This window comes from Protopterus annectens, chromosome 11.part0, assembly GCF_019279795.1.
Source record: "Protopterus annectens isolate FY-2018-M chromosome 11.part0, PAN1.0, whole genome shotgun sequence".
NCBI classification, from domain to species: domain Eukaryota; kingdom Metazoa; phylum Chordata; order Ceratodontiformes; family Protopteridae; genus Protopterus; species Protopterus annectens.
Genome location: NC_056745.1, coordinates 1,053,995,779 through 1,054,011,356, shown reverse-complemented (window position 1 = coordinate 1,054,011,356; position 15,578 = coordinate 1,053,995,779). Strand labels below are relative to the sequence as shown.

The 15,578-nt window shown below is 40.3% G+C and overlaps 1 protein-coding gene across 1 annotated transcript in view; it reads left to right on the top strand.

Annotated features, from left to right (window-relative positions):
- The window catches only part of LOC122815022 (leucine-rich repeat serine/threonine-protein kinase 2-like), a 2,570,681-nt gene that overhangs the window by 1,719,688 nt on the left and 835,415 nt on the right, over positions 1-15,578 (top strand). Inside the window, 2 exon segments of the mRNA XM_044087274.1 lie at positions 3,117-3,217; positions 10,643-10,833. Of these exon segments, the coding sequence (XP_043943209.1) occupies positions 3,117-3,217; positions 10,643-10,833 (292 nt within the window).

Below are 15,578 nucleotides of genomic sequence, written 5' to 3'. Positions count from 1 at the left end.
TCCCCCTCCTCCGGTTGCCACAGTCACTACGGATGCCTCTCTGATCGGGTGGGGGGGGCATTATCAGGGCAGGATGGTCCACGGGACGTGACAACCCATAGAATACCATCTGCACATAAATGTCCTGGAGATGAGAGCGGTGCTTTTAACGTTGCAAGCCCTCAACGACTTTCTTCCCGCGGGGACTATTGCAGTACAAACGGACAACATGTCCGTGGTCTGGTACATCAACAAGCAGGGCGGGACCAGGTCCTATCCGTTGTGTCGAGAAGCTCTCAGACTTTGGCAATGGGCAATCTCCTCTCATCGGTTTCTGATAGCAACGCACATCCCCGGCAGGTCCAACCTCTTGGCGGACAGGCTGAGCAGGGCCATTCTCATGCCTCATGAGTGGTCTCTCAATCAATCTATTGTGGACCAGATTTTTCTGAAGTGGGGCACACCTTGTTGCGATCTTTTTGCTACTCCCCAAAACAACAAGTGCCCCGACTTTTTCACCCTCTTTCCCCTTCCAGGCCAACCCCTGAGAGACTCTCTGACCCAGGATTGGCCCCGGGGACTTCTTTACGCTTTTCCTCCCTTTCCCTTGATTCCACAAGTCATTCAGAAAGCCACCGTTTTGAGGGCCAAGTTGATTCTCATTGCCCCTTACTGGCCTCGACAAATTTGGTTCCCGACTCTGCATAGTCACCTCCTGGTGCGGCCTTGGCATCTGGACCCAGTTCCGGATCTTTTGATCCACCAGTCGGGTCAACAGCACCGGGCCATTCATTCTCTCAACCTCACTGCTTGGTTGCTCCACTTCCTTCCCTAGCCAGGCTTCCTATGATCTCTGATCCTGTCAGAGATATTTTAGTAGCTTCTTTGAAGTCGTCCACCAGAACCGTGTATGCTAGCAAGTGGCGACGTTTTTCCATTTGGGCAAACTCCAGGCACATTGATCCCTTTACTGCTCCTGTGCATTCTGTTTTAGATTTCCTGGCTGAAGTTTTTCAATCAGGATCCTCTTCATCAACAGTCAAAGTTCAACTGGCGGCTATTTCTAAATATCATGTTGGATTACAAGATCATAACATTATGTCACATAGGCTATGCAAAGCCTTTCTGAGAGGAGTTTTTCTTCTGAAGCCGCCAATAAAACATCCTCCTCCACAATGGGATCTGAATTTAATGTTAGCATCCTTAATTTTACCACCCTTCGAACCGTCTGCCTCATGTCCCTTGAAGTTATTGACCTGGAAAACTATATTCTTACTGGCTGTCACTTCAGCAAGAAGGGTTTCCGAAATTCAAGCTCTCTGCATCCATTCCCCTTACTTGGTTTTTCACAAGGACAGGGTATCCTTAAGAACGAACCCGTCCTTTCTCCCCAAAGTTGTTTCTCAAACTAATATTAATCAATCCATCGATCTACCAGTCTTTTTCCCAAATTATTCTGACAGAGCTGAACAAAAGCTTCATTTTTTGGATATCCATCGTCAGCTCAGGTACTATTTGCATAGAACGAAACAATTCAGGAAATCGGACCAATTATTTGTCTCCTATGCAGAAAACAGGAAAGGTCTCCCAGTTTCTAAAGTGACCTTATCCAGATGGTTGTCTTCCACCATTTCTTATGTGTATTCACTCAGAGGCAAGCAACTACCTTCTAAACCGAAAGCACACTCAACCAGGAGTCTATCCACTTCTGCAGCCTTTCAGGATAGACTACCCATTGATACCATTTGTGCAGCAGCTACTTGGGCCACTCCTCATACCTTTGTCTCTCATTACAAGTTAGATTTGGCCTCCAGAGACAGGGCCAGTTTTGGTTCCACAGTTCTCAAGAGTCTGTTCCATTGAGCCACCTGGGATACAGGTGCTAGGGACGCGGTCCCATCCAGCAAGAATGAAGGCGAGATTGACAACTTAACATTTAGAAGTTATGTACCTACCATAACGTTCCATGTTAGGTGTCTTCTCTCGCCTTCTTTCTTGCGTCCTTCCCCCTGGCCTGGACAGATCTTGAAGAGTTTCCTCTTCTCAGGTTGTTCCCTCCTGAGTCTTCAATAGAAGAGTCCTTTCTTAGGAATTTTTGTGTTCCTAGTTCTACTAGGTTAGTCCTTAGCGGGGTATGTTAGCTACCAAACGAGATCTGAGGTAGTCCCGCCTTGCATCATGGGATATAGGGTTGCCTCGAGCTGGTAAAAGGAGTTCTCAAGCTAAGCAAGTGCCGAGTCGGAGCCGAGGATCAGCTCCGAACCCATCCAGCAAGAAAGAAGGCGAGAGAAGACAACTAACATGGAACGTTATGGTAGGTACATAACTTCTAATTAGTGATGAGACAGATTCCATTCTGGCTTGTAGGAAGAGACTGTGACACTGTCTTTCTTTACATTTGATTTGCTTCCCCAATCTAGTGTTTGTTTGTGTCTTTCGGCTTTTCCCGGTTAGGGGTCGTCACAGCGGAACTCCGGTCCGCTAATGATTGGTAGTGGATTTTTACGTATTGGGTTACCAGCCCTGATGCACAACCTTCAATGAAGGCATGCCCCATTCACGTATGCCTCCACACAGAAGACGCTCTAGCTGAGAATCGAACGGGACAACGTCTTGCTATGAGGCGACAAAGCTACCGCACCACCACCACCACCGCAGTGCAAAACTCTCCATGTATTGGTATTTCTAGAATAACATCAGACAGCAATGAGTACACTGAGTCATTGTTAAATCAGTATCTTTTAGAATTCAAAAAACCTTGACTGTGTTAAATTTTCATTATGAATATTTCTATGAATTTGAAAATGTGACAGGATATTGTACAAGAAAAATTAAAACTTTGCTTAAAAGCAAGGTTAGTTTTCTTTATTTTTTTGCTTTAAATATAATTTCTTCAAATGATAAAGAAAATATGTAATATTTTGAAAGATTCTGTACAGTTTATGTTCTACCATACTCAACATATTTTTGAAGATTTTAAGAGGAGCTTGCACAATATTACACTCTGTTGTATAAAAGAGTACTTTGCACATTGAAAGTGAGACTAGTTGCTTTGGTCGCAATATGCTCTTCTTGTTATATGTCTACAAATAGTGTACCAAAAGCAAGAGCAAATGCTTTTTTTCTGTTTTTGTAAGGTGATGGAGGATTTGGATCAGTGTATCGTGCATCTTACAGAAATGAAGAAGTGGCCGTTAAGGTTTTCAACAAGCATGCCTCCCACAGACTTCTGAGACAGGTATATACATTTCTCATAGTGTAATTCACTCCAAATGTTGCATTTCAGATTTTTTTTTTTTTAAATTTGATTGAGAGAGTCATGACATTAGTGGCAGATGAAGGCCTTCTGGTCTCAGTTCCACGTTTTCTATTGCACTCTGCGTAAGAAAAAAAAACATCTTCAAATTCTCCTTCACTCCCCTTTTGATTTTGAATGTTCCCAGGTATTAACACCTGGTGCTGGAACCACCACAGCCTTCAAAACATTGAGCAGGGATGTAGAAACACAGAGTCGATCAACCCACTTGAGTCATATATACTGTCCTTGTATGTCAGGGATTTCCTATGCGCTAACTGGGCTGGGCTGGTTTACATCAGGTACAATGTGGCATGTAATGTCATATAGTTCATCCCCCATGATGAATTTTTTTGGCTGTCAGCTGTGAAATTTGAGCACTATCCACATCACTAATGGGAGTGCTAGGTTGCAGGTAAAAGTCCCATGCTCTTTCCTGAAATGGGAGGGTTGATGATTACAGCTGCTTCCCACCCCTCCTCACAAAGCCCCTCTAGTGCCCGAGCCATTAATTCTGCATAGTTCCAACTTGCTGTTGTTATATAATGTGATATCAACAGCAAATGAGTAAATAAATAAACCTGTACTGTAAGGAAAGATCCACACACCACCATGTTTCACTTTCACACACACACACACACACACACACACACACACACACACACACACACACATTCTCATGCAATAATTTAAATTTACAGAGTAGATGAGCAATTTACAAGGAAGCAATGCGAGGACATTTGTATGGCTCCCAAATAGACAGCAGAGTATTGAAGAGTTAGGATTTTTGCTTGGAAATGTTTGCATAGGTATGTTTATACCCCAGTCAGACTTCAAAGAATTTTTCCTCAGGTAGATTGCAAATGTTGGAGGTGTGATGGGGAAGAATGAGGTAACTTGAAACATATGTTTTGGGCGTATAATGAGTTGGCAGACTTAAATAATTCCTTGCAGAATACTCTGTTAGAAATATTGGGTGAGCAAATAGTGTAATTAAGGAAATTATTTTTTTTTTGAGCTAGGATACAGGATCTGAATTGCCTAGACATAGAAAGCCTTTTTAAGTTTAATTTTGTTGGCTGCTAAAAAAACAATTACTAAAAAAATGGAAATCAAAGTATAAACCAACTGTACTTGAAGTTTTGAATATTGTAAGAGAGATAAAAGATTGATCGCCAGAAAAGAGTAAGAGCAACTTACACAGAAAAAAATGGAAATTGTGGGAACAGTATATGCAGAATACTGTTTTGGAGGAAGAGTGAGGTTTAAGGTAAGGCAGGAATTGAGCAATTTATGTAATGCTGAATTAATGATAATTGTACAAAAGAATACATGTGATATGTAATGTTTGCAACTGGGAACTCATGTTATAGTTTGTTTTTTTATATAAATGTAAGTTTGCCTCTGTCTTAAGGGATAATTCAATACAAGTGTTTGAAAAAAAAGAAATAATTGAAATTTATAGATGGAGCTGTTGATGTGTGTGTGTGTGGGGGGGGAGCTGCATACAGCACTTTAATCTGAGTGTTTGTACATCACAAAGTCAAACCACACGTTCATTATAAAATGACAACATACTGTGCCACCGGTGACAAATGAGGTCCTTATAGTTAATTTCAAAAACAATTTTGAAAATCTTTTTAAATGAATTCTATATAGTCACACTAAGTCTTTCTGGAACATTTAACATGCTGCAGTGTACTTATACTGTGATGAATTACCCCACTGGGTTTTACCTCCAAGTGGTAGCTCATCATGTCATGAGTAAAAAACAGATTGCTGAGAACTCCACTAGATTTATTACTTAAATATAGCACAGTATAACATGATATAAATTAACACAGCCATGTAATAATAGACATCTCTCAGTCTTTAGTCTTTTGGTTAATTTCCATGAAGCCTTGGATAAAAAAGCACCAATGTGATACTTCCTAAGATTCATAAAGTTGTCAGTATTTTTAAAAACAATTGTATTTTGACTTCTGTATACATACTTTACCATTGTTCCAGAAGTTAAGTAACATATGTATCTCATTTCTCTGTATTTTAAGCATTTATCTTCATTGTGAAACCTAAAGATCAGGTTAAGACAGTGGTGTAAACTTTGCATAGATAGTAATTCAAATGTAGTAGACAGTCTTACTATATAAACTTAATGTCACATTTTATTATGTGATGTTTCAAGAAAACAGATGGCTTCTTTTCATAGGTATAATACCAGATAATTCGATTCTGATACTTTGAAAAGTAAACTGTGATTCATACGGGAAAAAGAACAAATTCTTAAATTCTATGTTATACATTTCAAGTGTTTTTACAGTGGTCTTTGCCACCCATATGCCCAGTGGTAGTTCCCCAACACCTCTGCTATGTACATATACTAAGTCTACCATTTCTGTACCTTTTAGAAAGGGGAATACTTTGAGATACTACATCCATGCATTTAGTATACATTCCCTTTATTTGCAGTTGTAGTTCTGTATTCCATGGGCAACAGATATGGTCACTGGAATTTCATCAGGCACCCAAAAGTGGCAACTTTTGCAGCTTGAGGCCTTTTCATCTCTTGTGTCGATGGTATACTGTTATGAGGTTACTGAGTACTTTTCATCTTGGCTGTATGTTTGGAAAGATACAAGATGATTGATTTACATTTCTGTTTTGTCTGCTATAACCCTCAACATGCCCAAACTTTTTCTTTTTAGTTGTTGCATTCTCTTTCATAAGTTTCCATCATATCTGCTAACTGAAACTCATCCATTATTCAGTTTTATGAAGACAGTTTTCTGCAGTGACCAAGTGCATCTTTATTTCTGTTTATTTATACTTTGTTAACTGGCTGTGCACTGATCTAGGGATCCTTTTCAGCCATGTTCCACGCCACAATGGCAAGTACACAAAAAAGAAAGAAATTCACTTATGGAATACAAAGTAAAAGAAAAATACAAAGTTAAAAAAAAATACAACTGATCCATGGACCCTTTTCACCCATGTCCCAATGGCAAGGACGTAAAAAGAAATAAATACACTTACGGAATACAAAGTAAAAATAAAATACAACCTAATGAAAAGTAGAACAGTAAACAACATTTCCAGGAATGCATATATTATTAATGCTTAAATATACAATGCAGATTATTTAAATGTCATTGGGTGGCCACGGTGGTGCAGTGGTTAGCGTTGCCGCCTCACAGCAAGAGGTTTGCCAGTTCGATTCCCGGCTGGGGTGCCTTCTGTGCGGAGTCTGCATGTCCTCCCTGTGGTTGCGTGGGTTTCCTCCGGGTGCTCCAGTTTCCTCCCACATCCCAAAGACAATACAGTAGGTGGATTGGACACTCTAAATTGGCCCTAGGTGTGAGTGTGTGTGTGCCTTCTGTGGAAGTGTGGAAGGTTGGGCGCTGGGCTGGTAACTCGACACTGTAAAAACTCCACTGCCAATCATGAGTGGACAGATGATGCGCTGTGGCGACACCTAACCTGGAAAAGCCGAAAGAAGAAGAATTATTTAAATGTCATTATAAAAACAGAGTTGTATATAAGCATACTGCACAGCCTACAGAGCTGTAAGATGTTACTACACTACAACAGAAATCTGTAAGCTGTGCAGTATGCTTACATACAACTCTGTTTTAATAATGATATTTAAATGATCTGCATTGTGTATTTAAGGTCTTTACTCTTATGTGCGAGCCCCCAAATTACGAAAAAGAGTCTAAAAATTCAGAAGAGCCTCTCTGTTCTTTTTTAAATATGTTTTTTCTGCATTGGTGGTAATCCCATTGCATCCCCCACTGTATTGGGCAAGCCCCTTCACCTTATAGATCACTGTATCTTGGAGAAAAGGGATTATTCTAGAAATGGTACTTTTGGACTTAGTTTATGCAACTCTGCATTTATAGACTTTCAGTTAAGCTATTCCAGGACTTAGAGACTCAGTCTGTTGTGTCTCAGAATATCAATGGGTACCATGTAATGGACTAAGAATCATCCTGAGAATTAAATATGGCTGAACAAAAGAAGGGGAAGGTAATTATATTTTCATTACTGTTGTTTTCATAAAGTAGTATCAAATATGCTGAACAGACTAAACATCTCAAAACATTCTTGAATTGTTCTGTTTTCCTTCTTAGCTGAGCTGGTTTTAGGTTATGGTCAGCTTCTCTCCACTCTTCTCTCTAATCTCGGAGAGCTGTACAGATAATAACCATTCATAGAGCTCTGTAAAGAATTAGCCTATTCTTTTCTATTATTTGGCATAAAGAGCTACTGGATCTGAAGAAAGCTACATGCTGAAGATAGTGATTTAAACTGGTCCTGTCCTGATACTGGCAGTGTTGGGCTGGTCACCATGGAACCCTTTTCCTAAGAAACAAGATCAAGCTCCTTCACTGTGCCATAAGCCCTTGCTCCCTCTGAGAGACTCCATTTCTTGTTACCACCACTGGTAGCTTTAACATCTTTTCGCATTGCTAAAGTCTTGATAGTGATTTATCTGGTCTGCCTATCGAAATTATGAGACTCGCAGTGCTGAATCCTGACAAGCTGAAAAAAAAGACAGAACATTCAGGAGAAGAGTGTATGTTAAACATCACTCTTTTCTTTTAGACTTCAGTTTTGCAGGGGAGCAAGCTTCCCACATGCCCCCAAACAGGTCTACTTCAGAAACCCGAATGCTCACTTACCTGACTTCCAAAATGCCGAGATGAAAAGGCCGATGACTGCAAAACACTGACTTCCCGAAACACCAACTCTTCACTCCAGGTAAGTAACCGCTTGGCCATCCTTACAAAAAACTAAAACTGAAGGAAAGCAAACCCACCCATGTAGGGGGTGCCACCCCCACCCCCGTACCTAAATATACCAAGTCTGAGATCATGCTACCGTGAGGGTAAGGGACAGAGTTCAACAGGATGGCCAAGTGGTTACTTACCTGAAGTGAAAGGTCAGTGTTCCAGGACATCAGTGTTGTGCGGTCATCTGCCTTTCCACCTAGGCATTTTGGAAGTCTGGTAAGTGAGTGTCCGGGTTTCTGAAGGAGACCCCCCACCCCAAATGTATCTATACCAACTCCAGGATTGCCATACCACAGAGAAAAGGGAATATTCTGAGACATGGTTGTCTAAGACTTGGTCTATGTAAGTCCAGATTTTCAGCAGTTCAGTCTCTACATTACTGGACTCTGAAGGCTGAGTCATGACCTTTCAACTGGTTGCTGTTTATCTACAGTTTTTCACTCACATAGAAGCTTTCCTAGATCCTTTAATCATACTCTGTTAGATTAGTAGAAGAAGTGTAATGGTTAGTTTGTTTTTTGATTCTTACTTTTGTTTAACTAATCACTAACTTTTCACCCCTCATACCCACCCTGTCTGAAGCCTTGGAAAAAAAAATCTTTGACTTGCCCCTCCAACTATTATTTAAAGGGTCTATGTTATATATTCAAAGTTTCAAAACTTCGAACCTCATATGTTTGACAACATATGAGCGAAGTTTGAAACGTCAAAAATATAATAAAAAAAAACTTAACTTAATGCTCTGAGCAGGGGGGCAAGCCCCCCTGCACCCCCACAACCCCCCTACTTAAATATACCAACGCCTAGATTGCACTACAGTGCAGAAAAGGGAAATATTTTCATTCTGCACCATACAAAGCCGTTGCATTTCACCTTCGAACTTTTAAAGTTCGATCATATGGTGTCGACCATATGACATTCGAACTTTAAACCATTTGAATAATTAATAGGGACCCTATTTAAATTAGTAGTCACTATCTATAATAGACAGTGTTCATTAGAGTTTTGCAGTATTAGCAGTATTTTTCTGTCAGAATTGTGTATTGTAAGTGCCTTGTTTCAATATGGAAAAGGATGCTAAGGGTTGTGGCTTCAAGATGCGCTTGAAATGTGGGCATAAAATCACTCTCCAAAATCTGCATAATATGTGTTTAGTGTGTCTTGAGGTAGGGCATTTGGATGCCAGCTGTTCCTTATATAAGAACTTTAGTTCCTGAACCCCGTTAGATACCCAGAAAAAACAGTTGTTTCTCAATGCACCGTTTAAACCTGATGCCACCAGAGAGGAAGGCAAAAAAGGAGAGGCAGCAAGACAAGCCTAGTCATCCAGAAACGAAGAACAAAAAGACATAGAAGGGTGAGTCAGGAGTTTTTGTTTTAGAAAATGTATTTCCAGAAAAAGTGATAACAGAAAAAATTCTTATAAAAGTGCAATTCATTAAATTAGCTTGAATGATTTCAGACAAGAAATTGTTTAAATTGGAAATAACTAAGCTGGAGAGAATGTTCTTAGAAAGGGAATACCCCCACGAATTAGTGAGTAGTATTAGCAACAAAATATTTGAAGGTTGGGGAAAAATATATCCCCATATGGGATGCTAGACTAGACAGAGTTATTCACCAGAACAAGCAGGTTGATACACTTTTGAGTAATTTTAACCTTGATCCACAGGATCAAACCTGTAGACTTCTTGAGAATGAAATTTTAAGAACAGTGATCCTCTCTGGAAGTCTTAAGAACCTGGCATTTAATATTTTAGGAAGGGTTTTCATGGTTATCAGTCTTCCTAGAAGCATCCTCCATCTCTTTTTCTAAATTATTTATTTTCTGCCCACAGGCTTGTATTATTCCTTCATCTTGCTCTATCCTGCCCTTCCTCCCTAATCATATCTCTCATTTCCAGCATTGCATTTCCATCCTTCTTTTGAGAAAGTCCATATCTGTCTCTTTTCCACTTAAAAGCTAAAGCCAATACAGTACCAGAGGCTCGAGCAACCAGGAGTCAAAAATTCACTGTAGACCAATTCTCTACGAATACAATTTATTGTAACAAAGCACAAACACGATTGCAGATAATCCAAACTGTCAGAGGTTAAGCGCTTTCATCTGTATGAGTCAGATTTCATCTTTTCCACTTAACATCCTGGTCATCAGATCCATTTCCTTTTCCATCTTAGTCTCCCAGTTTGAGTTGCTTTTTGTGCTTTCAGACTCATCTTTGCTGTTGGTTGGAGTATGCTGAGATTAAGCTGTGCTACCATCTCCTTGGCTACAGCTCCTACTAGCAACTCTTATTTTGTGAAAAGGTGCCTTCTGTTTTTTAAGTGCTTAGCAAATGATGAAAAAATATTTAAAGAAAACATAGTGAGTGTATTCAGTATACAAGAAGATGTTAGACTTTAGTCACTGCTTTATAAAGATTTCAAGAATGTTCATTTGAATGTACTAAATGTGATAGCAGAAAGGATCCTAGTAGTAAAGCAATGCTTACAGTTGAGTAACATTGTTGTTTTTATCATTTAATAATCACTTTAATGAGCAGGTGAGTTAATCAGTCTATATTGTTTAATACAGGAGCTTGCTGTGTTAAGCTACCTACATCACCCAAGCTTGATTTCCTTGTTAGCAGCTGGAATTCGTCCTCGACTGCTTGTTATGGAGCTAGCACCTAAGGGTTCCCTGGATCATTTTCTTCAAAGTGGCAAAGATACTTTAACTAGGACACTACAGCATAGGATTGCTCTCCATGTAGCAGATGGCTTAAGGTAAATAGTCTTGTGAAATATTTATAATAGAGTGGACATAAATACTGATGATTCCAATGTATTAGTGTCTGTTTCTTTGTTTTAGCATGTTTATTGCATTAATTTGCATGGGGGACCGTGGTGGTGCAGCAGTTAGCGTTGCCGCCTCACAACAAGAGGTTCTCCGGTTCGATTCTCGGCTGCCTTCTGTGTGGAGTCTGCACGTCCTCCCTGTGGTTGTGTGGGTTTCCTCCGGGTGCTCCGGTTTCCTCCCACATCCCAAAGACATGCTGTGGGTGGATTGGACACTCTAAATTGGCCCTAGGTGTGTGTGTGTGCATGTGTGTGCCTTCTGTGGAAGGTTGGTTGCCGGGCTGGCAACTCGACACCGTAAAACTCCACTGCCAATCATGAGCGGACAGGTGATCCACTGTGGCGACCCCTAACTGGGACAAGCCGAAAGAAGAAGAAGAATTGCATTAATTTGAATATGTATTTATGATAATGATCATTTTTGCATTTCATAAACATGGGATTTATTCTTCCCTTGATTTCTTTTTGATATGTATGTCAGAATTTATGCCAGTTTATTGGTTTTGTTTTTACTAAAATAAAGGTGGAAACTGTAAATATGTGGTTCATTTTTGGTTGAGTTAATTCTGGTATCAGTTGTTGTAGTCAATTTGTTGGTAATATGGAGCATGGAACAGGCATGTAATACTATAAAACAGTGACAACAGGGTAAGTTATTGAAAATAGTAAGAATGGAGTACAAGAGCTTACGCTACCAATGATTCTGCTCAACAGTGTACTGCTGCTCCCTAACTAACTGCAAGGCACTTTGGAAGTCATGGAACATGGTAGGCTCAGATGAAGTCACTGCTGATATGATCATGATGTTGGGGCTTTAAGGGAAAAATGGCTTTTGAGGATATTCCTTACAGAATGAAGATAGAGGCATATCACAGATGACTGGAGAATAAGTATTTTGGTGTCAATATGCAAGAATAAAGGGGACATTCATAAGTGTGGCCACTTCACAGGTATCAAACTCCTGTCAAAATGCATGAAAGGCCTGAAGAGGGTGATTGATAAACAAGTATGCAGAGTTGTAGAAAGTAAGATGACAGATGAACAATTCAGATTCGGATCATGATGCAGTATAACTAACCCAATGTTTGTAGTGAGGCAGATAGTGGAGAAGAAGCCGGAGATGAGAAAATAAGTCTAAATGGGCATTCCTAGACATGGAGAAAGCAAATGACAAGGTCCCAAGAAAGCTAATTTGTGCAGCCCTGTGGTGGTTTAAAGTCCTAGAAATATTAGTGCAGACTGTATACAGGGATGCAATGACATAAGTACAAACAGTTTTTGGGCTTTCAAATCTTGCTGTGGGATTAGGTGTACATCAGGGCTCAACTGTCCACTACTTTTCATATTGGTGAGGGACTGCAAAAGTAAACAGATTACAGGGGGAAGATCATCAAAGCTGCTGTATGAAGACAATGATTCACTGCAGGCAGACTCTGAACAGGTACTCCAGCAAATGAAGGGGACTGTAATGCAAAGCTGAATACACATGGGATGAAACTAAGTACAAACATGACAGTGTTTATAGCAGCAAATGGGTAAGTCAGAAGAAGCTTAAAACTGACATAGAATGGTAAACAGTGGAACATGTTAACAGTGTCAGGTGTCTGAGAGGTATGATCGAGGAGAATGGAAGTCTGAATGAGGACGCCAAAGTAGAGAGACTGCAGCCAACTGGCACAGAGTTTCAGAGGTAGTGTGTAACTGAAAAATGCCAAAGAATTAAGGTGGGACCAGTACTTCTGAATGTCACAGAAACCTAGGCAATGAAAGCAGAGCAGTTGAGAAAGCTTGAGGTGATGAGGTTGAAGTGCCAGGGATGGGTAGTAGAATGCACAGTGTGAGACATATGAATAACTGAGGACATAAGAACAGAAGCCAGAGTAACCCCAGTTACAGAGGAGGTCAATGAAAACAGGTAACAGTGGTTTTGTCACATATGCATGAAAACAGAAGACAGTTTGGTAAAGCAGATTTAGAAGAGACTGGAAGAAGACAAGAGGTGACAAGGACCTCTAGCCAGGAGATTGATTGATTGCATGAGAGAAGACCTGAGACAGACATGACTGTTGATGAAGACAGTAGAATGGCTGTGTATAGAGAGAAGTGTTGACAGTTAATTTGACACCCCAACCCAACCCAATGGAAAAAAAAAAGGAGCTGATGATGATGAGGAGGAGGATGAGGAGGAGTCGTGGTATCTCTCAATGCATTATACACTTAACCTGTACACTTTGCTGTACTGTGCATCCAGGGTACAGGTCTGTTGATATGTATTTATGGATACATTTTACAGTGTAATCTGCTGGCAAGTTGGCACTACAACAACCAGACCTGCAGTCATTTTACTTGTCTGGAACTTAGAAGGTTGGCATATAAATCAGCACCTCAACTTCATTATTAAGAGGTGGAGTAGAGAAAGGATACCCAAGTGTTTGCCAACAGCACATTATTTTTTTTTTTTTTTTTTTTTTTATCGACAGCACATTAAGAATTATTGACACCTGCAGGGATTTGTTGAATCTATTACTAACACTGCAAAACAAAATGCAGCTCAATGACTTGCATATTTCAACAAAGGTTAACAAAATACTCACATAAAATCGGGCTATTGTGGGGATACTTACCCTCACATCACTTTTTGTATTGTACTGTTGATTCTGTTTCACACCTAATTTCAGGTAAGTGCAAATTAGGGAACTTTATCCATCAACCTACTTCACAGGAGCTGCTACATGTTGGTCATGAAGAATAATCATATTATACAAATGTATCAACTGACAGTTATGTACAGATTGGTTGATGGGCACACAAATTGTAAAGTCAGATGAATACCATAGAGAAAACTTCAGTGCCATTGTTAACTATCTAATGGTGGCTGTCCTGGATGACTTTTGCCGAGCTTGGCAGGAGGATCCCTGACAAGCCCAGGCAGAAGTCATAGAGATTGAAAGTAAAACAGGAGATAGCTTCATGGGGAAAGCTTCTGCTAATTTCCAAGTCAACCATTTTGGTGACAACCTATATGCCCTAAATTTTGGCAAGTGTCAAGTTTCTGTTCATTGTCTGCAGATGGTCACAAGAAGGACTGGAGAAGCACTACGCTGACACCCAGTCTCAACAAAGAGACCTTAAGTAACAGTTGTGGGGTCAGGCCCTGGCTGTCCCTTTCTCAGTGGCGGTTGTGCTGTGTGAAATGGGCCCTTGAGTTTCTAAGATATACCACGCAGGATAAATTCATGCTTTGGGATTCTACTAATGTTCAGCAATGTTCAGCAAGCTCCTGCAGGCTCTTCCTTATTTGTCAAGTTCTTGATCACCATGTTGGATTTATATAGCTTGTTCAAGACCAGTAGAAGTCTACCATGCAAAATACCATCTGACTCTGGCTCAGAACCTTGCTTAGGATTCTTGCTGCAAATATCACCAAGAGTGAGTTTTTTCCCCTGCTGTGGTGGTGATGGGGGTCATTGACCTGGTTTTGAGCAGGTAGTCATGCCATCCTCATATGTGATGTATAAAAGGGGTGCAGATGTTCCCCCCTAAGGATGCTAAGATACAGGTAGTATCTGTGTTCCCTAATGTCTATACCAGGTGAGGAGATCTTAGAACACCAAAGTCCAAGTCTCAGAGACAGACGGGGTAAAGACCACTCTTTCTTCATTAACACACTGACAAATTACCCATATTTTAGGGAAACATTCTGGCTCATGAGGTCCCTGAAGACTGTTTCTTGATCCCTCACCCTCTTCTTTCCACTAGAGATCAGTAACTCAAGAAGGAGGAAGGACCTTGGTCATTCTTCATATAGAGCCTGTCCTTTGGGGTACTTTTTGATCCCTGGCTGCATTTAAACATAGACCTGTCTGCTGCCAAAAAAGTAAGACATACTTTATAAATACCTGGCTGCATACTTTATAAATCCTTGGCTGAATAACGCATGCTTTGTGAGCAACCCCTGCAGACAACTTCTTTGTCATATACTTGGCCTAGTACAGGGCCCATAAGCCCCAAGCTTGACTGCTGTTTTTACCAAAGAGTCAAACTTTGGACAGATTTGTTAAAAAAAGTGTTATTTTTTATTAAAGAGGACTTCTCAAGAGATAACGAAGATGCTGCAGAAGAAATGAAAAATATGTCACCTTCTGAGGATATGTGCAGCATATCTTATATTTTTTCCTCCTCGACTATGACTTTCTTTCACTGTAAGATGATGGAGACCTGCTTGTAAACAGGTAGAAGTCTACTAGAGAGCTGAGTTTGCTGCAGCAGTCTTAACTGCTGTTCAAGACTACCCAGGGCTGGATTTTTCCTCTGCTTAGAGAATCATCACTCAGGACAAATTGTCAGGAAGGGAGCCATTTTACTTGATACAGTTCACACAAAGTCTGACTTTAAAGGCCTTCTGCAGTTTTAAATTTTGGGATTTCCACTGCAGATATCCACAGTGCAACACAGTTTTGAAAATTTTCTAAGTCCCCAGCTCAACATAGAGTTGAAATATTTCCAGCTGTTGTGCTGAGGGTCGGCATGCTTCCAGATGGCACACATCATGGATGGGATCATACAGGAGCAAGGCAGAATTGTGACACAGTACTATTCAGCACACATTACTTCAAATTGTAAAGTGCAATTTTGTGACATTGTACATAGATATAGATGCGTACGTAAGTATA